Here is a 23,922-nt window from a genome sequence, read left to right on the forward strand (position 1 = left end):
CCACCATGTACGGTTTAGGCTGCAGCACCACTTTTATGCGGAGAAGAATAATGAAGAAGAAGAAGAAGAAGAAGAAACCTTACGAAAACAATAGGGTTCCACAGCCCTGCTGTGTGAACCGCGTGTCGCCTTGCGATACCGCGGTGCACGCATCCTCGGGCTTGGACCCCTAATAATGGATAATGGATAATGGCTAATGGAAAATCCTAGCGAAAACAATAGGGTTCCACAGCCCTGCTGTGTGAACCGCGTATCGCCTTGCGATTACCGCGGTGCACGCATCCTCGGGCTTGGACCCCTAATAATAAAGAAAGAATAATTCTTTCAGTTCCCATAGGGCCTTTGCTGCCTGTCGGCGCTCGGGCCCTAATAATATACAGTCTATAGTTTACCTACATATACAGAAAGGGAGTAGTTGAAACAATTGTTTGCTTTGTTTCTTGTTTTTCTTGTCCTTCACACAACTCCCCTCCATTTCAATAACCAGTCCCAAAAGCAAAAAGTGACATTCCGCCCAATTTTACACCGCCCACAATTTCCCAGATTCACCCTTTATTCATGCATTGCATTTAGTCATCTGTTTTAGGAATTCTAATGAGCTATTACATTGAAAACCAAGACAGTTAATATTATTATGTTATATTAATATTAGCCAAATGTTTGATGGAATACATTATATTTATAAACATATGTGAATATTCAATGCTTATGAACATCGGCAGAGTTAAGGGAAACCCACCAAGCTAAACATGGACGTCACACCACCCTTATCAGCTGAGACCAGTCTCATAGAGCAAGATGTTTCACCACCCAAATATCACCTACCATCCAACTTACTGGGTGTGGAGGGAAGAGATATACACAACTTACTGGGTGTGGAGGGGAGAGATATACTATGTTTTGAACATAACAGTGCAAGTCTGCCTCATCCCCACAGATGTTCGTAGAGTTTAACACCTAAGCAGACAAGCGCAGCACTCAAATTACTTCTAGGACTTCAAGCCTAATATGGTTTACTTCGTTTTTACTCGAGACAAAGATGAGGTAAAAAAAAAAAAAAATGATACAAATACTACAAATCTGCAATGGTTCAATACATTGAGTTTTCCTCTTTTTTTGCTAATTCTATGTCATTCCTAGCCTTTCATTGACTGATCTCATGGGAACACCAGTTCTGAATTTGTAATATGGATACATATCAATCAACAGACCATGGTAAGTTAATTTTATTCCTCAAAATGATTTTGATTGTTTCTCAGCAAATGGCCATAAATGTATTCTTATACCATGCATTGCTATTACATTGTAAGCATGCCATTAAATTGAACTACAATCTGCCACTGTGTTTCAATCTACTGCAAGAGGATTGTTCTTCAAAACATGTTGCCTTTGGGTGATGCATCAGCTTTTGCATTTTTGAAATATTAGGTGTAAGCTATTTGTATTTATCAAGTGAAAAACCTACCTTAAAAACAAAAAGAATACAAAAAAATACAGATATCACGATGAAACTTCCCCAGTTAATAAATTGACAATATTTTTGTATTAAGTTTTCTGAAATGATATGTTTAAACATGCAAATTATGGATTTTCACACTAAGTATGCGCTAATTTAAGTACACCCAGAACACAACAGTGAAGATTGGATAAAGCCAGGCTCAAAATTCCTTTTTCATGTTGTTTAGTCAAAGTCAATTTTGACCTCTTTTTATCACTTCATATATCAGAAAGTAGGCTAATGTCACAGACATAAAATAAAAAACAATTTTTGCCACATTTTAGGTAAAAAATGTTCAAAAATCATCACGCCTGAATAATTAACAAACTGCTGTAAAATTTCAAAATACAGAAAGGAATAAAACAAAAATGAAGCACAACATTATCTAATGGTAATTTTTAGAGAATGTAGGAAAAGTCTGAAGACGGAAATAAACAAAGTGTAGTAAGATAAACCCCTAAATGCATATTTTGGATATACGTAGGTTTTCCAACAATCTTAAAGACAACATATTATGGAAACAAAACAGCCCAAAACCTCAAAATTCAGTTTTTGCCTGTAGTTTACCACCAATGTCAAATTACAACTAACCATGGCACAAATTTCTGCTTGTTAAATTCTCTAATAAATAATCACCTAATTCATCATGTAGTGGAAACCTTCCTTGAAGAGTTCAGGGAGCAGATCATTGCTGGTGTTAGATCAACTACAACCATCATAGAAGCATGGAACTCACAGCAGCCAACAACCATCTCCGAAGCTCTGACGCCACAAGAACAAATGAGGGTGCTGTTTCATGTTGTGGAACAAGGAACGCCACAATTCAAATTTAGCTTCTACCAGATACTTTCACAGGAGGAACCCAAGCTTATAGCTGATTTAGGTAAGACAACCCCATTTAAAATGGTACAGGGATACATTAAATGTTGTAAATATCAGCATACTGTTGTACATATATATATATATATATATATATATATATATATATATATATATATATACAAATAGAAGTTGAGGGAGGGATGGATGATAGGTTAGAGTGGTCAGTGCAATTTTCCTCCACTTAAGCTCTGCCACTCGCTACATCTCTCAGTACACAATGAGTCAAACAGCCAAGGTGGTATGGAGATACATGGTTTGCAGAGAGAGAGAATGGGAAGTGGGAGAAAGAGAAAGATTCAAGAAAGGGAGAGATGAGAGAACTGAGAAGAGGTCAGCGAGGAGGACAGAGCTGCAGCAAGTAAAGATACTGTGGGTTGGGGTGAGTTGTGAGCGTACAGAGGGCGGGGTTAGAAAAGAACACAAAGTAGTGATCAAAATCACAAGGTGGGGTAAGAGTGAGGTCTGCAGTTTGAGCAGTCAGAGGAAGACAAGATCCAGCTGGTTGCCAGCACTGAATCAGAATAGAAAGGAATGGAGAGAGTTGTTTAAAAAAATATAGCAGAGAAAGAAGAAATAAGTTCAATATATAATAAGAGCAGTCATCTGGCTAGTGTCAGAGACAGTGTGTGTATCTTCTCTGCTGGCCAAGGGGGCTTGGTGGACAATAAATTACATGTTGTTGTACTTGCTTTTCTTGATGTAAAATGTTGTCACTATCTTGTAAAATATGTATGGGTAAGACTTTTTTAAGCACCACTAATACATAGTGAATTAATAGCTCATTAAACTTAACAGCTACTGTTATAGAAACAATGAAATGGTATTATTTATTATATTAACTAATTATTAGTAATTCTATAATTTATGTTTTTTAATTTATTGCACACATAGCATTTTATACAGTTCATACAGGTATTTGTTAATGACTACCAAATTATTTACAAACCGTCAATAAACTTTATTTCGATGGCTATTATAAAGTTGCAAATGACACATTATTTAGATAAATATCATTGCATAAAAATCTATTTTATAGAGGACCAAAAAAAAATTAAATGGGGCCAAATTAATGTTACTTTAGGCTTTAAAAACGACTAATTATTATAAACTAATTACCTAATTACTATAAGCATTAGTTAGCATTAGCAATTTTATATCCATCCAAATAAAGTTTATAGATGGTTATTAAAACTGCAAGCAGCGTTGGACAGGCCCTTGCTCCTCTTTGCGCGTCGGGGTTACTGGCAAACGCTGCTCCTTTTGACCGTGCATTTGCACAGCACACAGACCCTACAAATCATCACCAATGAAAAGGGAACTCACTGCTAAGTTTAATGATACCTCACACAAGACTCTATGTCAAACAGTTTATTAGCTCCATTAGCTCAATTTTTGTACGCCTATTCCTGAAACCCTTAAAATACTTACATTTTCACCAGACTTTTGGTGAGTTCTTGAGTATGTTAAGCCCTTCAAAAAGGTGATCAATTTGCTGAAAGAATAATAATTCCTTCAGTTTCAATAGGGCCTTCGCCTCTGTTGGTGCTCGGGCCCTAATTATCCACTGATATAGTAATAACTATCTAAATTTATGAACATATTTTTTTTAAATTACAATAAACTAAAATAAAAAACCAAAATAAAAAATTACAACTAATGATTAGTACACATTTTAGACCATAATTTCATTGTTTAACAGTAAATAACTATTAACTATTAAAAAGGGGTGATCCGAGTATCCGGCTGAAACGAGTATCCGGTGCGGATAAAGCACTTTTGCCGAGTACAAGTACTATACGAGTAATATGAGTCAATATCCGTGCTCGGATTGAATACAACTCCTCAACTGGCCGCGCAGCGTTCTGTGATAATCACAGCGCTCCCCCCCCCCCTGCCTACAAACCACACACACAAGGAGAAATGCGCTCCCTCGGCCTCTCTCTCTCTCTCTCTCTCTCTCTCGTGCTCTCTCTCTCTCTCGTGCTCTCTCTCGCTCCCGCTCCCGCTCCGTCAGGCAGGTAGTCAATCGGGTCTGCGGATCTGTTCCGTTAACGTTTAGGGTTTCTTCAGCTTCAGGTTTGTTTTTAACTTCGGTTTGTAGTCCTTACATAGTAACCAGTAGATTTCTGGTGAACGTGGCTTTCAGATGTGCTGCTTGTTTTAAATGCAACTCCCGTTGCATCTCTGCCATCGGAGATTTTTTTTTTTTTCAACTAAACTTTAATTATTATATATCCATCCATCCATCTTCGTCCGCTTATCCGGTATCCGGTTGCAGGGAAAGCAACTCCAGCAGGGGGAACTTTGATTTTCACCAGGTTGGAGATATAATCCCTTCATCTATGTATATTCCATTTAATGGAATTATTATGAATTTTTATATTATAGTGCAACAGCAAATCCCACAACGCGACAGAAATTCTCCACAACACAACAGTATTTTTCCACAACACTAAAGCGTTAGTAAGACTGTAACAGAGGTAGGTACGTATTAGACACTGTAAATGTAATGTAAATGTGCTGTATTTATATAGCGCTTTTCCAGTCTTAACAACTGCTCAAAGCGCTTTTACATCTACAGGAACCATTCACCATTCACACACATTCATACACTGTGGCTGGGGCTGCCGTACAAGTGCCACCTGCTCATCAGATAAACATTCATACACATTCACACTCCAAGCACCGGGAGCAAGTCGGGGTTCAGTGTCTTGCCCAAGGACACTTCGACAATGACTGCAGGGGCGGGGATCGAACCACCAACCTTCCAATTGACAGGCAACCGCTCTACCACTGAGCCACAGCCGCCCTTCTCCTCGTCCTGATTGGTTTGTCTGTAATTTACAAATGGGTCCGTCTACATTTTGATAGTTTGTTTCAGCAAACTCCTTTTTTCTTTTCTCCATTTTAAAAATGACATTACAAGAGGATGTTACAAAACAGCCATTATATAGCCTTGGTGTTATTTTTAAATATTTTACTTCCACGTCATCTCACCCTCCTCTCGTAATGTCACTCTTCCTATGGAGAAAAGAAAAAAGGAATTTGCTATAAACCCTAATGAGACCATTTTTGAGTTTGGTTTTCTCGTTTTTATTTTATTTTTTAAATCAGAAACCAAAAACAGAAATACGGCTTAACATTTTCATTTATTCGTCTTCCAATGCGCACACAAACTATGCTTGTTTCACACACACAGGGACATGCAAAAGATTACAAATAAAATTAATGCTGCAAGCAGCATTGGACGGGCCCTTGCTAATCTGTGCACGTTGGGGCTACTGGCGGATGCCGGTCCTTGCAACTGCGCATTTTGCGCAGCACTCAGACACTGACCAATGAAGATGGAACTCCCTGCTGAGTTCAATGATACCTCACATAAGACTCATGGTCATACATTTTATTATCTGTGAAAGGGGCGTAGCGGGTCAAACCATTGCAAATGAAAAAGGAAGTCTCTGCTGAGTTCATTGATACCTCACATAAAACTTCACCTTAAAAGGGTCACCAGTTATGAAAAGGGGTGTGGGTTTAAATAGGGGGCGGTCCAAAGCATCACCAATGAAGAAGGGACACTCTGCTGAGTACAATGACAAATGTTATGGAAAGGGGCGTGGCCGGAGTGAGTTGGCATTGTTAATGTATGGGCGGGGGCTTACTATCACATGTAGACCACACATTATAAGTTCCATGTTCCAGTTTCATGTAAATCGGGTGTTTGTCATATAAGACTGATTTCTTGTTGCCAGTTGGTGGCGCTATCTCCAAAAGTCAATATTGGCCTGTATATGTCCTCAGGCCTGTAGTCTTGTTGATTGTGGGAAATTTCAAGCAGACATGACAATGTACACTGTAGTTACAGCAACTTTCTCGTTCATCGTTAAACACTCAAAATGGCCGCTATGCCAGTTTTTCTTTTGATAACTTTTCATTGTTAAGGTGACACAGACTGAATTTCGAAAGTCAATTTGATGAAAAGTTTCAAGCCAATTTGACAATGTACACTCAAGTTACACCCACTTCCTGTTTCGAGGGTGAACCGCAAAAAATGGCCTCCCCGCCATGACAAAAGTTTTTCTTTTAATAACTTTCCATCTTTAACGTCTTAAAACGTCACAGACCAAATTGGAAGTTGATCAGATGAAATCTCTAGGAGAAGTTTGTTAATGTCAAATGAGCAAAATCGCACAAATTTCAACCTTTCAATTCAAAATGGCGGACTTCCTGTTCAGTTTAGGGTATGGCCCCAATGGTATTTTATGTACATATTGACATGCTGCATATGTGTACCAAGTTTTGTTGGGGATGCTAGCAAGCCAATTTGTGCGCCGATTCAAGAAACCTTTAAATACGGAAATTTTCATGCGACTGACAATTTTGCAACATTTTTTAATATGTTAAGCACCACAAAAAGGCAATTCATTTGCCGGGGAAAAGAAAGGAAGAATAGTTTCTTCAGTTTCAGTAGGGCCTTTGCCGCTTTCGGCGCTCAGCCCCTAAATCATCATAGCAATGCGCCAAGGTACAATCGCGCCTGGCTTTTAAAGGGAATGGGAGATGACACGCTGATTGGTTTATTGCATGTTACGCCCAAAACACACCTATAAAATAAGTACTAGTGATGAGCCGAGAACTCGGCTGAAACGAGTATCCGGTACGGATAAAGCACTTTTGCCGTGTACAAGTATTATACGAGTCAATATCTGTACTCTGATTCAATGAAAGTCTCCATTGCCTGTGTCTCCGTTCTGTGATAGGCTAGTCACAGTGCTAGTCACAGTGCCCCTCCCCTACACTATTCTGTGATAGGCTGGTCCAAGCGCCCCTCCCTACACACACAGATTCCTTTTGTTGTGTTGTCCAACAGGCTGTGCTCACTTACACACACTCAGGACACAGAGAAGTGAACAGCTCTCTTCTCAGGTCCGCGGGGCTTTCCCGTTAACATTTAGGGTTTCTTCAAGCTTCAGGTTTGTTTTATACTTCGGTTTGAACTAGTACCTAGTAACCAGGAGACTTCTGGTAACCGTGGGGTTTGTTCAGACATAGTGCTTGGTAGAATGCGACTCGGGTTGCATCTCTGCCGTCTGAGTTTTTTTTTTTTTTTTAAACTGCCTGCTGGCTCTAACCAGTTTTTTTGAGTGTCTGAAACTTTCTTGCTGTGTTTTATAAAAAATAAATAAAAGGCAATTGCGGTATAAATAAATAATATTACAAATTACAAAATACCAACCCCCCGCCCCCCTCTCTTTCTTTCCGTGTATCTCTTACTCACTAACAGACACACACACACACACAGACATTCCAACCCCCCGCCCCTCTCTCTCTCTCTTTGTTTCTCTCTCTCTCTCTCTCTCTGTATCTCTTACTCACTCACAGACACGCACACTCACACATACCCGGTGTGAAAATAAAAAAGAACCAAAAAACCATAAATTATCACACTGATCATAGAAAAATTGAAAGTTAAAAAAAGAAAGTTATATTATTGAGTATGAAAACTCTTGTTTATTACATTTTACTTAATAATTGCAACCACATTGTTGTATTAATTATTACAAAACTTGTTATATACTGTATTTAGTTTGTTTGTTACCATGACAACACCACTGATCTGAAGCTCAATGCTGATGCTGTCATGGAAATAGTTTTCTAATCAGCAATGAATATAACAATTTCTGATCAACCCATATCAATTGCATGCTTAAATAACATACTGGTTAAAGCCCCGCCCATTTCAAGACAATCCGACCCACTTCTGGGTTAAACCCCGCCCGGTCCGAGTACAGCTACGGATACTAGGAATGATCCAAGTACAGCATTATCTGTATCTGTATCTGTATCTGTTTACCACATTAATTATCTGTATCCGGATCCGTACTCGGACTGGGCGGGGCCTAAACCGGAAGTGGTCAGATTTAACCCGGAAGTGGGTTGGGTTCTCTTGAAATGTGCGGGGCTTTAACCGATATGTTATTTAAGCATGCAATTGATATGAGTTGATCAGAAATTGTTATATTTATTGCTGATTTGAAAACTATTTACATGACAGCATCAAGCTTCAGATCAATGGTGTTGTCATGGTAACAAACAAACAATATACAGAACGTTTTGCAACAATGAACACAACACATGCGGTTGCAATTATGAAGTAAAATGTAATGTACAGATAATTTATGTGGTAAACAAATACAGATACAGATACAGATAATGCTGTACTCGCTCATCCTTAGTAAAAAAGGTGAAAACGTCACAGAAAGGTCAGAAGAGGCCAAAACGCACGTTTCCTGCATGAAGATGTGTATAGCAGCTACTAATAAGAAACTAATGTAAACCTGTTGAATTGACAGTAACAAGTTCAACACATCACAAAAAGCTCAGAAGAGGCCACAACTTCAAACTTTTAATTTTTCTATGATCAGTGTGATTATTATTTATTTATTTTTTGTTCTTTTTTATTTTCACACCAGGTATGTGTGAGTGTGTGTGTGTCTGTGAGTGAGTAAGAGATACAGAGAGAGAGAGAGAGAGAGAGAGAGAAACAAAGAGAGGGAGGGGGGGTTGGAATGTTTTTGTGTGTGTATCGTTATTTGTAATATTATTTATTTATACCGCAACTGCCTTTTATTTATTTTTTTATAAACCACAGCAAGAAAGTTTCAGACACTCAAAAATAAAAAAACAAACAACTCAGACTGCAGAGATGCAACCCGAGTCGCATTCTACCAAGCACTGTCTGAACAAACCCCACGGTTCCCAGAAGTCTCCTGGTTACTAGGTACTAGTTCAAACCGAAGTATAAAACATACCTGAAGCTTGAAGAAACCCTAAATGTTAACGGGAAAGCCCCGCAAACCTGAGGGAGAGGGAGAGAGCTGTTCACTTCTTTGTGTCCTGAGTGTGTGTGAGCAGGGCCGGTGGGACACAACAACAGGAGGAATCTGTGTGTGTAGGGAGGGGCGCTGGGACTAGCCTATCACAGAATAGTGTAGGGGAGGGGCGCTGTGACTAGCCTATCACAGAATAGCGTAGGGGAGGGGCGCTGTGACTAGCCTATCACAGAATAGTGTAGGGGAGGGACGCTGGGACTAGCACTGTGACTAGCCTATCACAGAACGCAGACACAGTCAATGGAGACTTTAATTCAATCCGAGTACAGATATTGACTCGCATTACTCGTATAATACTTGTACTTGGCAAAAGTGCTTTATCCGTACCGGATACTCGTTTCAGCCAAGTATCCGGCTCATCCCTACTGGGCACATTCCTTGATCGTCAGCGTTGCTAGATAAAGCAGGAAAAAACCAAGACCCTTGACCCGTGCTGAATCCATGGCTTGAATCCTGAGATGCTGATCCCCGAGTTGCCCCCAATGCTGTGCATCGGAGTGTGAATGTGTGTGAGTGTTTACCTGATGAGCAGGTGGCACCTTGTACGGCAGCCTCGGCCACAGCATATGAATGTGTGTGAATGGTGAATGTTTCCTTTATGATGTAAAAGCACTTTGAGTAGTCGTTAAGACTAGAAAAGCGCTATATAAATACAGCACATTTGAATCTGAGACTGAATCTGAGAGAAGCGTGGCTCGAGGTAGCTTTTCTGTTTCTCCAGTACAGTAGGGTGACCAGACGTCCTTGGTTTCCGGGGACAGTCCCTGGTTTTGGTGACCTGTCCCTGGCTGGATCTGTCCCCGGAAATGTCCCCGGTTTTCACTGTGACTGTCAGACCCAAAATTGGAATGAAAGAAAGAAAACATTGACCAAACAGAGCTGATAGTCGCACACCCAACACCCACAGGCTCAAGACAGCCAGAGCCAGCACTGCTCAGAGCTCAGAGATGTTTTGATCACTGATTATTTACATGGATCCTGGTGGGTTTAGCGAACGCAATTTCGCAGACTTTTATGTTTTAAAAAAGTCTCTTAATCTTTAACAGAAAGGTCAACCTCCTTAGAAATCCTTTCCATAATGTTGTCAGACACTTAGGATATTAATCTGAGTCTTTCAGCAGCAAACAAGCACTTTTATGAACGTAAATACAAGCTGGACAATCATCCTATTAACTAACATTGTAGCTTGTTTCTCTGCTGCCGACTGCAGCGATCTCATTTAACACTGCATCAATGTCAAAGGAAAATATTTCCCCAATAGTTTTTATTGTATCCGATACTCAATGAGCTGTTGCAGAAACAAGTCTGAAGCAATAAAGCAAAAGCTGTCAGATAAATGTAGTTCAGTAAACATTACAGTTAACCCTCGCTATATTGCGGTTCACCTTTCACAGTCTCACTGCTTCACGGATTTGCATCGTGCATTGTGTTGGCCACTGAACTTCAGCGAGCAGCTCATGAATAGGACCGTTTGATTGGCCGTTCATTACAGTTATGAAACATAATCAATGGTGGCATGTCGGTTTATAAGAATCTTTTTGCCCAGAAAAAAAAAGAGCAAAACAACTACCGATAACTATGTTCTTCACTCGAAAAAACACACCTGCACCGGCTTTAGAAGAAAAAAAATTGCTACAGATCGGAGCCAGTGTTTTCTCCCGTTCTAATCCAATGACTCTGGTTGCAGTGGGGAAGTGCTGATCTCCGCAACTTGAAGACTTCAGTTTGTATTGATGATTAAAATTATTATTTTACAGTACAGTAGTTGTTTGTAAAAAAACGTTTATACAGTACTTTTATTTGTTAAACAAATGCTTGGGCCTGTAAAAAGGATGTGTTCTTTGGTTTCAATGTATTATGGAGTATTTCATCGTATAATAATTGTAAAAAAATAAAGGTTACTACTTCACGGATTTCGCCTATCACGGGTTCTTTTTGGAATGTAACCTCCGTAAAAAACGAGGGTTCACTGTACAACATTATGAAATATTGGGACTTTCTATCTTGAAATTTTAGGACGTTATATCTTGAAATATTAGGACTTTTTAATCTTGAAATATTAGGGATATAAGGGCTTTTTATCTTGAAATATTAGGACTTTCTATCTTGACATATTAAGACTTTTTTATCTTGAAATATTAGGACTTTTTATCTTGAAACATTCCCCTCTGAGGTGTAGTGGAGTGAAGTATGAAGTAGCAGCATGGGTGAGTCTAGGATCAGACTCTTGGGGGGGGGGCTCAGCCCCTGTTGAGAACAGCTCTAGGTCTAGTGTCTAGCTTACCCCCTTGATTTTTCCACCGTCAAACTCGCAAAAGTGGATTTGGATATGCCCTAGCTGTGCCATGTGCTTCCTGCCGTGCGCTTAGATTGTTAAAATAGGGCCCTCAATGTTATCTCCGTTGAGTCTACAAACATGTAGAACAAATTTACTCTCCCCTCCTTTTCTGCGTCTTTTTTTTGGGGACGTGACCGTTTCCATTTGGCCTATGGCACCTGTTCCCCTCAACTTAATAATTTAAAATGAGTAAACCCCTGGACTCTATCTGATGTGTTTCCGCATATCCTCCTCACACTCCGATAGGCAGCACCAGGGGGCAACTCGGGGTTCAGTGTCTTGCCCAAGGACATTTCGACATGGAGCAGCAGGGCCGAGGATCAAACCGCCAACCTTCCGATTGGCAGGCGACCGTACTACCACTGAGCCACAGCCGCCCCTTTATAATAAATATATATTATAAATATAATAAAGTTGACCCCAAAGTCCTGCTTGTTTGGGCACATCCATGCCCAAGTCCACTTGAAAATGTGGTCATTGCAGTTCATGCCCAAATAGGCTGTTTCACATTCGTTTTAAGGGTCATAACAAAAATACCCTGTTTGTGTGGGAAAAGAAATGTTTTCTTTGCTTGTTAATTACATTGAATCGAGAAAGCCAACCACTTATCTATTATAAAAGCTAATATTTTTATATTTACCATTATGATAATACTTTTGGGGGGATAAACTGGCCAGTGTTGATTATTTGATTTATATATAAAGATAAATTTGATGGACTTCCGGTTTGAGCATGTCGTGAGCAGACGTGTGAGAAGTGGCTCCCGAATTACTTTTTACTTTCTACCTAATTTTCTCAACAAAGTTTGGCGCGCCTGGAGTTGGTTACGCGTACGTTAAGACATAACTTTTTACAACTAAGTGAGTCCAAAGAGACGTGACCAAGGGCAAAAAGCGACCAAGATTGCTGAAGTTGCCACGAGTGAAGACGACATGGCTACACAAGCTAGCCCAAGCTTGGAGTTACTGGCTGATCTTGCTAAGCTTCACTCGGTGCTTCTGTCCAACCTCACACAGCAAACAGACTCCCTCCTGAAAAAAACACTAGGCGAGGCACTGACACCAATTTCAGCATCCCTGGAACGGGTAAAATCGTCTCTTGACTCCCACGAAGAACGTATCTATGAGAGAGAGGAAGGGCTAAATGACCACAGCGACAGGATAGAGGCTATCGAAGCATCACGCACCGCACTCCTAGCTGATAATGAGAGGCTGAAAAACAAAGTGGAGGATTTGGAAAATTGCTCCCTTAGGTCTAATCTGCGAGTTGTCGGTATCACGGAGCATCAGGGATACCGGTTAAGACACAGTTAAGTTCATTACAGAATTTTTCGAGGAAGTCCTGGGCAAAGATTTCTTCCCACATCTCCCTCATTCCCGCGCGCACCGAGTGGGATCCAAGCCGACGGCCAAGTCCGGCGCTAGCTCTAAATGCCCAAGAATTCCACTCCTTTCAGAACAAACACTGCATAATAACGAGGAAACGAGAGCAGCTGTTCTTCAGGGGCATAGGGTATTTTTCCACGAGGATGTCAGCATGGAACTCAGCAAGAAACACGCCGCCTTCAAAGAAGTGAAATCAAGAAGAAGAGCGTCGGGTTTGCTCTTATATATCCCGCCCGGCTCCGCATCCTTCACGATGGACAGACGGACCGTTCTTCGAGACTCCGGAGAAGGCCAGAGAGTTTTACGAGCTTCACTGGGGAGAGTTAATGATGCCGGATGCCGACTATCTATGAGCAGGTGAAAGTAAGCCTAGCTTTCGGCTGAGACGCTTTGATTCCATGGGTCTAATTGTCTGCTTGGTTAATATATAGGGGAAAAGGGCAAGATAAATATTTTCATTTTCAAGAAAACTACAAGCTCACACAGTAATATTCAGTTTTCACCAAATACAATAATTGCAGACCCCAATGGTCGTTATGTCATTGTCTCGGGCCTCCTATCCCAAACAAATTTGAATTTGGCAATAAGTTTCTGTCATCCCTCCCTAATTTAGATACACATAGATTGATCCTTGCACGAGATCTTAATTGTACAACTGACCCATTGCTCGATCTAATCTAGCCCTAAATCTGTTTTACCTTCTGCAATGTCAAGGGCCTTTACAGACTTTATGAGACAAAATGGCTGTGTAGACTCATGGAGGTTACCCATGGAGAAAGAGAACTCCAAACAATTCTCTTTCTTTTCTCATGTCCACCATTCTTTCTCAAGGATAGCTTACTTTTTTATAGATAGCTCTTTTATCCCCGCAGTGGTATCGGTTGAATACTTGGCCATCATCATTTCAGATCATGCACCACTCGTCTTAGACCTTTCTTTCACTTTTAACGTTAGAGAGTAATCCTTCCGTAGACTTAATTCCCTGCTGCTTTCAAATGATACATTTTTTGAACATGTGGCCACTAATATAGGTACTTTTCTGGAAGTAAACAAAATGGAAGGTATATTATATTCTCTACTAATCTTAAAAGCATACTTAAGAGGACAAATTTTCTCCTATGTAGCACATGACAATAAGGAACGCCACAAACAAGTACAAGACCTGACAGGTTCAGTTTTTAATTTAGACCCCAAATACTCTGAAAGCCCCTCCCTAGCATTATTTAAAGAACAGATAGCTTTACAGTCTAAGCTCAATCTTCTAACCACCAACCAAGCTGAATCCTTACCCAGAGCACTTACTATGAGTAGCTAGTCGATTGCTAGCTCACCAGCTGCCGTGAAGCAGCCTGACGTTTCCCAAAGGAGCGATCCGGATCAAAACGAGTACAGCATTATCTGTATCTGTATCTGTATCTGTTTACCACATGAATTATCTGTATCTGGATCCGTACTCGGACTGGGCGGGGCCTAAACCGGAAGTGGTCAGATTTAACCCGGAAGTGGGTTGGGTTCTCTTGAAATGTGCGGGGCTTTAACCGATATGTTATTTAAGCATGCAATTGATATGAGTTGATCAAAAATTGTTATATTTATTGCTGATTTGAAAACTATTTACATGACAGCATTGATCTTCAGATCAATGGTGTTGTCATGGTAACAAACAAACTATATACAGAACGTTTTGCAACAATGAATACAACACATGCGGTTGCAATTATGAAGTAAAATGTAATGAACAAGAGTTTTCATACTCAATATAACTTTCTTTTTTTAACTTTTTATTTTTTTATGATCAGTGTGATTTTTTTTTTTTTGGTTCTTTTTTATTTTTTTATTTCCACACCAGGTATATATGTGTGTGTGTGTGTGTGTGTGTGTGAGTAAGAAAGAGACACAGAGAGAGAGGGGGCGGGGGGCAGCTGACAGTTTAAAAAAATCTCCGATGGCAGAGACGCAACGGGAGTTGCATTTAAACCGAGCAGCACGTCTGAAACCCACGTTCACCAGAAATCTACTGGTTACTATGTAAGTACTACAAACCGAAGTTAAAAACAAACCTGAAGCTGAAGAAACCCTAAACGTTAACGGAACAGATCCGCAGACCCGACTGCCTGCCTGACGAAGCGGGAGCGCGAGAGCGAGCAAGCGAGTGAGAGAGAGAGAGAAAGAGAGAGAGAGAGAGGGAGAGAGGGAGCGCATTTCTCCATGTTCTGTGTGTCTGTGTGTTATTGATCCAAGCGGGTTTGTAGGCGGGGGGGGGCGCTGTGATTATCACAGAACGCTGCGCGGCCAGTTGAGGAGTTGTATTCAATCCGAGTACGGATATTGACTCATATTACTCGTATAGTACTCGTACTCGGCATAAGTGCTTTATCCGTACCGGATACTCGTTTCAGCCGGATACTCGGATCACCCCTACAAAATATAATCACCAACCAAAAGGAAATCAATAATACTTTTGCAAAATTTTACTCTACACTTTACACGTCTGAATTCCCATCAGATGTTTTGAATATGAACAGTTACTTAGATAGTTTAGAGTTACCTACTATTGAGCCAGGAGCCAGGGAAGGGTTAGACCATCCTCTTACACAGTCAGAGATCATTACAGCCATCGGAGACGTGCAAACTGGTAAATCTCCAGGACCTGACGGTTACCCCCCTGAATTTGTAAAGAAATTTAAAGATAAACTCGTGCCTATTATGCTAGAATTATTTAACAAATCATTGGGAAATGTTTTTTCGCCCCCAACCCTCACACAAGCAAAGATTACACTACTCCTCAAAAAGGACAAAGACCCTACTTACTGTCATTCTTACCATCCTATCTCCCTCCAAAATGTTGATATAAAAATTTTAGCCAAGGTGTTGGCACATGGTTTAGAATCCGTTCTCCCTAAAGTTATCTCTGAAGACCAGACTGGTTTTATAAAGGGTTGCCACTCTTTTTCAAATATTCGCCAACTTCCTAACGTGATCTACTCCCCTGATGCCTCATTGAATGCAGAAGCTGTAATCTCTCTCTGTATCTCAGAGAAGGCCTTCGATTGGATGGAGTGGAAATACTTTTTTGCCGTATTGGAGAGGTTTGGGTATGGTCAGGGGCGGATTTAGTCATTTTGAGGCCTAAGGCAAACACAGGCATGGGGCCCTCCACAACCCGTGTTCTCCCCCTTTTCAGTCCTTATTTATCTGAGAAAGACGTGCCCTCTGTCTGACAGCTGTTTTGGCCAGAGTGCTGGATCATCTTCAATCATAACACATTGATTAGGGTGACTGCTACTCTCGGGGTCTATTTGCTGAGTATTATGTGTGTCACCACCTTCGTCATTGCTATAGTTATCATCATGGACAGTGAAAGCTGCAGTTCTGTAACCATCTCCATTCGAAGGATCCTGTAAGGTTGTCTTGTATGTAGCCCCCGCATCGCTAGAGCAACCTGGGCTGACACTACTCTTTATCAGTGTTAGCATTGCTAAAGCAATTACCGGCTTCTTGCTGCTCTTTAGTAACGTTAATGTTAGTGTTGTCAGTAGCCGTCGTGAAGAAGGTTGTTACCTTTGGAAGTTTTGCTAAAAACATTCTGCTTTCTGCCCGCTTCTTCCTTTTTTCAGAACCAGTTCGGTAGCTTTGCTTAATTTTTCAACCGTCTGTAGCCTCCAGCTTAGCGCATGCTGAGCTGTTTGTTTACAAACACACGCAGATGCGCAGGAGGATAATAGAATAGTCCAATGTAGTGGGGACTGGGGGGAGTTTCTCATCATGAATTTAACAATCGGATAGCACTTTAGCGTATCAATGTTTAGAGATATAATTAATTGGTGAAAAGTAAGACAACAAATCATAACCATATGTTTATGAGGCGTTTTAGGGGGCCCTTGGTAGCTTGGGGCCCAAGGCAATTGCCTACCTTTGCCTAATGGTAAGTCTGCCTCTGGGTATGGTGACACGTTTCTGGCTTGGATTTGTCTGCTGTATTCACCCCCTCAAGCATGTATTTAAACTAATCAGTCTCATTCTAATTTTTTCCTCTGTCACGTGGGACACGTCAAGCATGTCCTTTATCCCCCCTCCTGTTTGCAGTGGTAATTGAGCCTCTTTCAATCGTATTGAAGTCGTTGTCGTTATTGCGGGGGGTTAAGCGTGGGACTGAGGAATATAACTCTGTATGCAGACAATCTCTTGATTTATGTAAACAATCCAGAAACTAGCGCCTGTTGAACAATTTGGGGTCTTTTTCTAGCTACAAACTTAATTATCAGAAAAGCAAATGCTTAACCATTATTGATTTGGCATTGCAAATTAAACAAGAAGCAGTCCCATTCCAATTAACACATTCTGGTTTCAAATATCTTAGAATAAACGTTACACGTTCCTTCACCTCTCTCCTTGGGGCTAATTTTACACCTCTAGTTAACCAAATGAAAGCTGACTTTCAAAGGTGGAGCAGTCTGTCTCTGACTATAGCAGGGAGGGTACAATCGGTGAAGATGAACGTACTCCCAAATTATTTGTATCTGTTTCAGTGTCTACTGTTATTCCTGACTAAATACTTTTTTTAATCAGTTAACACATCCATTACCTCCTTGATCTGGAAGAATAAAGTTCCAAGAGTTAAACAAGGCTTACTTCAGAGGGGACGAGATGTTTGGGGACTAGCTCTCCCCAGTTTTATCCACTACTATTGGGCAGCTAACTTTCAGAAAATTCTATTTTGGCTCCACGTGCCAGACACTGACTGGTGTAGACTTGAGGCGCACTCTTGCCACTCTTCATCCGTCTCTGCTTTGGTGTACTCCTCCCTGCCCATTAAATGGTCCAGGTTTACCTCCAATCCCATAGTACTGTCCAATCTTAGAATCTGGGCCCAGTTCCGAAATCATTACAAATTCACCTTTCCCTCCCCACTATCTGTAAAAATAATTTATTTCCAGCCCCCTCTCTTGATGCAGTGGGGCAGAAAGCAGCTCTCCTGTTTTAAAAACTTGTACTGTGAAGAAGGGTTTGATAGTTAGATAATATATGCCAGAAATATGATCTTTCACGCAGTAACTTTTTTAGATATCTCTAGTTCCGTCACTGTGTCAAAGCACTGTTCCCTTCTTTCCCGGTCCTCCCCACTGAGGTAGCATGGGAAGAAATGACCCTCCTCTATCCAAAAAAAGGACTGATATCAAGGTTATATTCTCAATTACTGTCTTTGGAAAGCCATGACCTTAAACAAAAATACACAAGATACATTTGATAATCCCCCTGTAAATTACGCTTATGAGAAGGTTAGGTGGGTATTTATAGTAATGTGGCAAGGTTGAGAGGTAGCTTTTTTATGAAATTCTGCCGGGTAGCTTCAACTAGGGTAAACATACTGGTAATGTGTTTTTTTCGAATTGGCTCTGCATTATTTCACTAACTCATTCATGGTCAAAATTGTTTTTTTCTTGCCTGGTTTAACACAATATGAATGTTGCAGTGTGGAGTGACAAGTGATATTCTGCACATTTTCTTGACCAACAGAGCAAAGACAACAGAACAGCAGGATGACCCAAACAGAACAGAAGTGGACCATGGAAAACAACAAGCAAGACAAACAAATGAAGGTCAATATAAAAACCAAAAGGGAGACTATTAAAAGACAAAGACAATTGACATGTCAAGTAAAGGAGGCAATTGAACAACTTTGGGAAAGAACACAAAGAGATAGAAATGAAATTGATTACCTGAAGAAAAATACAGAGCAGAAAGAAGAGGACATTAAAAGACTCACAGTTGAAAAACAGGAGCAGTGCTTATTAATAAAAAGACTGAGATCCCAGATAGAAAATATTATTAAGAAACTTGAGGAGAATAAAAATGAAGCTGCTCAAGAAAAAATGCAATTTCTTAAAATGCGGACTGAAATATACCAAGAGAGGGAAACTCTGGAAAAAAGACGTAATGAGCTCATCAATGAGCGACACAAGATGAAAATGACAAAATCACAAGAAAATAAGGAACCCAAAGAACCTATGGAACAAATAAAGAGAAAGCAGGAGATAACGGAAAGGCTGAAGGCTGACAGTCTGCTCAGTCTAATTAACAAAAATAAAAAAATAGTATTTGAAGCAAAGCAAGCAAAGGACCAAATGGAAAAAAACATGGCAGACATACATCAAGAGATACAGAGAAATAAAAAAGACATTTCACAGCATAGAGAACAAATTGAGCACATCAAACATATTCTGAATGTAAATATTCAACGAGCTGTTAAAATGCAAAAAGGTACTGCCCCAGAAATGGAAAGCATAGAAATGCAGAAAGAAGATAGAGACACATTTGACACTGTTAAGATCAAAGTCAGCAGAATCCATGAAGAGATGGAGAAACTTTGGGATGTTCTAGAAGACAGTGAACAACAAATGGAAATGGTTGTGAGAGGGAAGCAGGAGCTTAAGACAAAAAGAAGCCGAGTGGACAATATTAGCTCTGACTCTCAAAGTCTAATAGAAAACACAGATGTAAGCATGAAGACAACTGAGTGGGAAATTGAGGTGAATGCTGATATGCAGAGGGAAAAACAAAATCTAAAGAAAAGGTTAGCCGAGGTCCAATCTGAAAAAGATGAGATTCAAAAAATTAAAACTGAAATACAGACTGAGAAAAAAAACATAGAGAGAGACAGGCAGTTAGTTAAAGCAGAAATGAATGCACTAAAGTGTGTGAGGGAAAGTACTGAAATGCAAATACAGGAGTTGAATGACAAGTTACAAAGAACAAAGAAAGACATAAGAGAGATGGAAATAATGAACACTGAGATTGAACTAAAGAAAAAGGACCTAGTAAAAATTATAAGAATGAGCAGGAGAAAAAAGGAAGAGATCAGCAAGATGATGGAAGAGACTGGCCATTCTAAATCAGATGTGAAGCAAAGACAAGACAAGACTGAGAAGCAGAAGTCAGAGCAGAGGCTGGAGGTGAACATGGATGACAGATTTGATAAGCAGAAGCTAAGACTCCCACAGGCACAACATGAAGAAACCCTGTTTGAAAATGACAACATGGACTCAAACACTCAGAATAAAGTGAACACTGACATAAAGAGAGTGATGCTTGAAATAGAAGAAATCCGAACGATGCCGCGCAGGTTGAGAGAAGATATAGAGCAAAGCAGGAGGGACTTTACAGAAAAAAAGACCCAAATCCAGTGGATTATTTTCCAATTTGAAAAATACAGACAAGAACTTGACCAACAGCTGAAGACAACCATGAAAGAGAGGGATGAGTTACAAGATAAAGAGGTAAAGATACAACAACACAGAGAGGAGGTTAAGCAAAAACTGGTAGATACAATAACTATTGAGTTCACAATGAGTGACATAAAAGCTTGCATGGAAAAAGCTTCTGCAGAGATGAACAAAACCAGGGAGGAGATGCTCAAAGCCCAAACGAATATGGATCAGAACATGGAAGAAGTCAAAAAGTACATGGTAAGTTAACGTTTTTTCTCATTTTCTTATCTTTTTTTTAGTTTTTCATCTTGGACCAGTAATAGGCTAGCCATAGCAGACAAGTGCAGTTGTATTTAGTATAATTAACAATGGTGTAGAAGCCAAAAAATCAGTTTTTGTTCATTTTTAAAGAACAATAGTTATTATTTTAAGACTTCTCATATATTGGTTATAGTTCTGATCCACTGATTTGGATTGACAGCTAGGCCACTGATTGGCAAATCGGCCGCACCATAGTAATTGTGGGTCACCACATCTAGTTTTCCTGATTCATCTTATTTTATATTGTTTAACAAACCACCAGTATTGTTTATTTTCCATAATTTAAACACATGCAACATTAGCCTACAACGTTTTGGTACGATATAAAGATTTATTTCTATAGGTGGGATATTTGTGTTTAATTGTTACTTTCAATCAACAACCGCTGCCTGGATCAACAAAGAAAAAAAGGGCTTTCAAAAACGCTCTTATATTGCTGCATTTTGCAGTGGCTATAATTTTGAAACGGAATAGCCACTACAGATGGCTTTATTTTTAGCTGTGTTAGTTCCAGGGTCTAGGTATTTACCACGTTTCCCCAGAATGTTTTACACCATCATAATCATTTCAAAGATGACATTTTGTAATTCACAATTGATATCTGACTCAGCAGAAGAATAAAAATCAACATGATTAAACATTCCACTGCAGTGTTGATTCCACTGATTGCACTGCATAGATAATAATATAATAATAATAATAATAATAATAATAATAATAATAAACTTTTTTTAAAGCACCTTTCAGGACACCTATTTTCACTTCCCAAAACAAAAGGACTTTCAAATTATAGTCATAATAAAAATTAAAGCTGCAAGCAGCGATGGAGGGCCCTCGCTAACCCGCGCCATTCGGGGTTACTGGCGGACGCCTCTCCTTGCGACCGTGTATTTGCGCGTCACTCGTACGCTGAAAATCGTCGCCCATGAAAAGTGAACTCCCTGCTGAGTTCGTTGATACCTCACACAAGCCTATACGTCATACAAGTCATTATCTGTGAAAAGGGGCGTGGCCGCATCATACTGGGGCGGGTCAAACATCACTAATAAAAAAGGAAGTCTCTGCTGAGTTCATTGATACCTTACACGAGCCTATACGTCATACAACTCACTATCTGTGAAAGGGGGCGTGGCCGCATCATAGTGGGGCGGGTCAAACATCACCAATAAAAAGGAAAGTCTCTGCTGAGTTCAATGACACCTCACATAAGTATCTACGTTAAACGGTTCAAATGTTATGAAAGGGGGCGTGGCCTGTGTGACTGGGCGTGGTCATAATATAGGGGCCGCCTCATTATCACATGTGGACCACATATTCTAAGTTTCATGTAAATCGGATGATGTTTGTCATATAAGGCATATTTCTTGTTGCCAGATGGTGGCGCTATCTCCAAAAGTCCATATTGGCCTGTAGGTGTCCTCAGGCCTGGACTCTTGGTGATTGTGGGAAATTTCAAGCAGATACGACAACGTACACTGTAGTTACAGCCAATTTCATCTTCATCGCTAAACACCCACAATGGCCGCCATGCCACGCCCACACCGTATGACGAAAAGTTTTTCTTTTAATAACTTTTCATCTTCAACATCTTAAGATGACACACACCAAGTTTGAAGTTGATCGGATGAAATCTCTAGGAGGAGTTCGTTAAAGTATAGCACCTTGTCTTTTAGGCCTACTTCCTGTTGCCACTAGGGGGCGCTATGACTTTGAGCCAATAGCGGCGTGTAGATGTCGTCAGGGTCGGACTCTGATGAATCGTGGAAAGTTTCAAACCAATCGGACAACGTACGCTCAAGTTACACCCACTTCCTGTTTCGGTGGCGAATCGCACAAAAGGCTGCCCCGCCACGGCCACGCCCTATGACGAAAAGTTTTTTTTTAATAACTTTTCATCGTTAACATGTTAAGATGACACACACCAAGTTTGAAGCTGACGTCGGACGAAAGCTCTAGGAGGAGTTCGTTAAAGTACGACATGTGGAAACGGGCAAAATCGCACTAATTTCGCACGTTCAAAACAAAATGGCGGACTTCCTGTTGGGTTTAGGGGGGGCTACAATGGAGTTTTATGTCCGCCCTGCCATGATACATATGTGTACCAAGTTTCGTGAGTCTACGATAACGTAGTGCAGGGCTGATTTTCGTAATATTGTAGGTGGCGCTAGCGAGCCATTTTTGTGCGCCTATCCCGAAACAATTAAATTACGTAATTTTCACCAGACCTGATGCGCACCGCCAATTTTGGTGAGTTTTTGAATATGATAAGTCCTCCAAAAAGGCAATTCATTTGACGGAAAAAGAAAGAATAATAATTAAAGCTGCAAGCAGCGTGGAGGGCCCTCGCTAACCCGCGCCAGTCGGGTTACCTGCGGACGCCTCTCCTTGCGACCGCGCATTTGCGCGTCACTCGTACCCTGAAAATCGTCGCCATGAAAAGGAACTCCCTGCTGATTTCATTGATACCTCCACAAGCCTATACGTCATACAGGTCATTATCTGTGAAAGGGGGCGGCCGCATCATAAGGGGCGGGTCAAACATCACCAATAAAAAGGAAGTCTCTGCTGAGTTCATTGATACCTCACACAAGCCTATACGTCATACAAGTCATTATCTGTGAAAGGGGGCTGTGCCGCATAATGGTGGGGGCGGGTCAAACTCACCATAAAAAGGAAGTCTCTGCTGAGTTCATTGATACCTCACACAAGCCGATACGTCATACAAGTCATTATCTGGAAAGGGGGCGTGCCGCATCATATGGGGCGGTCAAACATCACCAATAAAAAGGAAGTCTCTGCTGAGTTCAATGCACCTCACATAAGACTGTACGTTAAACGGTTCAAATGTTATAAAAGGGGGCGTGGCCTGAGTGACTGGGCGTGTGTCATAAAATAGGAACCGCCTCAGTATCACATGTAGACCACAGATTCTAAGTTTCATGTAAATCGGATGAAGTTTGTCATATAAGGCATATTTCCTGTTGCCAGATGGTGGCGCTATCTCCAAAAGTCCATATTGGCCTGTAGGTGTCCTCAGGCCTGGACTCTGATGAATGCTGAAAGTTTTCAAGTCATTGGACAATGTACACTCAATTACACTCACTTCCTGTCAGACGGCATATTTCCTGTTGCCAGATGGTGGCGCTATCTCCAAAAGTAATTTTGGCCTGTAGGTGTCCTCATGGCCGGGACTCTTGGTGTTTGTGGGAAATTCAAGCAGCTACGACACGTACACATAAGTTACAGCAATTTCATCTTCATTGCTAAACACCCCAAATGGCCGCCATGCCACGCCCACACCGGTTGACGAAAGTTTTTCTTTTAATAACTTTTCATCTTCAACATCTTAGGATGACTCAGACTGAATTTGAAGTCGATCTGATGAAATCTCTAGGAGGAG

General features: G+C 40.6%; 1 protein-coding gene across 1 annotated transcript; it reads left to right on the forward strand.

Annotated features, from left to right (window-relative positions):
- Positions 1–880: 880 nt before the first annotated feature.
- Positions 881–20,489, forward strand: LOC116683812 (trichohyalin). Its single transcript, XM_032509998.1, has 5 exons — positions 881–1,044; positions 1,141–1,215; positions 2,151–2,381; positions 18,511–20,103; positions 20,380–20,489. Exons 2-5 carry the CDS (start codon positions 1,188–1,190, stop codon positions 20,466–20,468), a joined length of 1,941 nt encoding a protein of 646 aa, XP_032365889.1. The 5' UTR covers positions 881–1,044; positions 1,141–1,187; the 3' UTR covers positions 20,469–20,489.
- Positions 20,490–23,922: the final 3,433 nt, after the last annotated feature.

This window comes from Etheostoma spectabile, unplaced genomic scaffold, assembly GCF_008692095.1.
Source record: "Etheostoma spectabile isolate EspeVRDwgs_2016 unplaced genomic scaffold, UIUC_Espe_1.0 scaffold00019122, whole genome shotgun sequence".
Taxonomy (NCBI): Eukaryota; Metazoa; Chordata; class Actinopteri; order Perciformes; family Percidae; genus Etheostoma; species Etheostoma spectabile.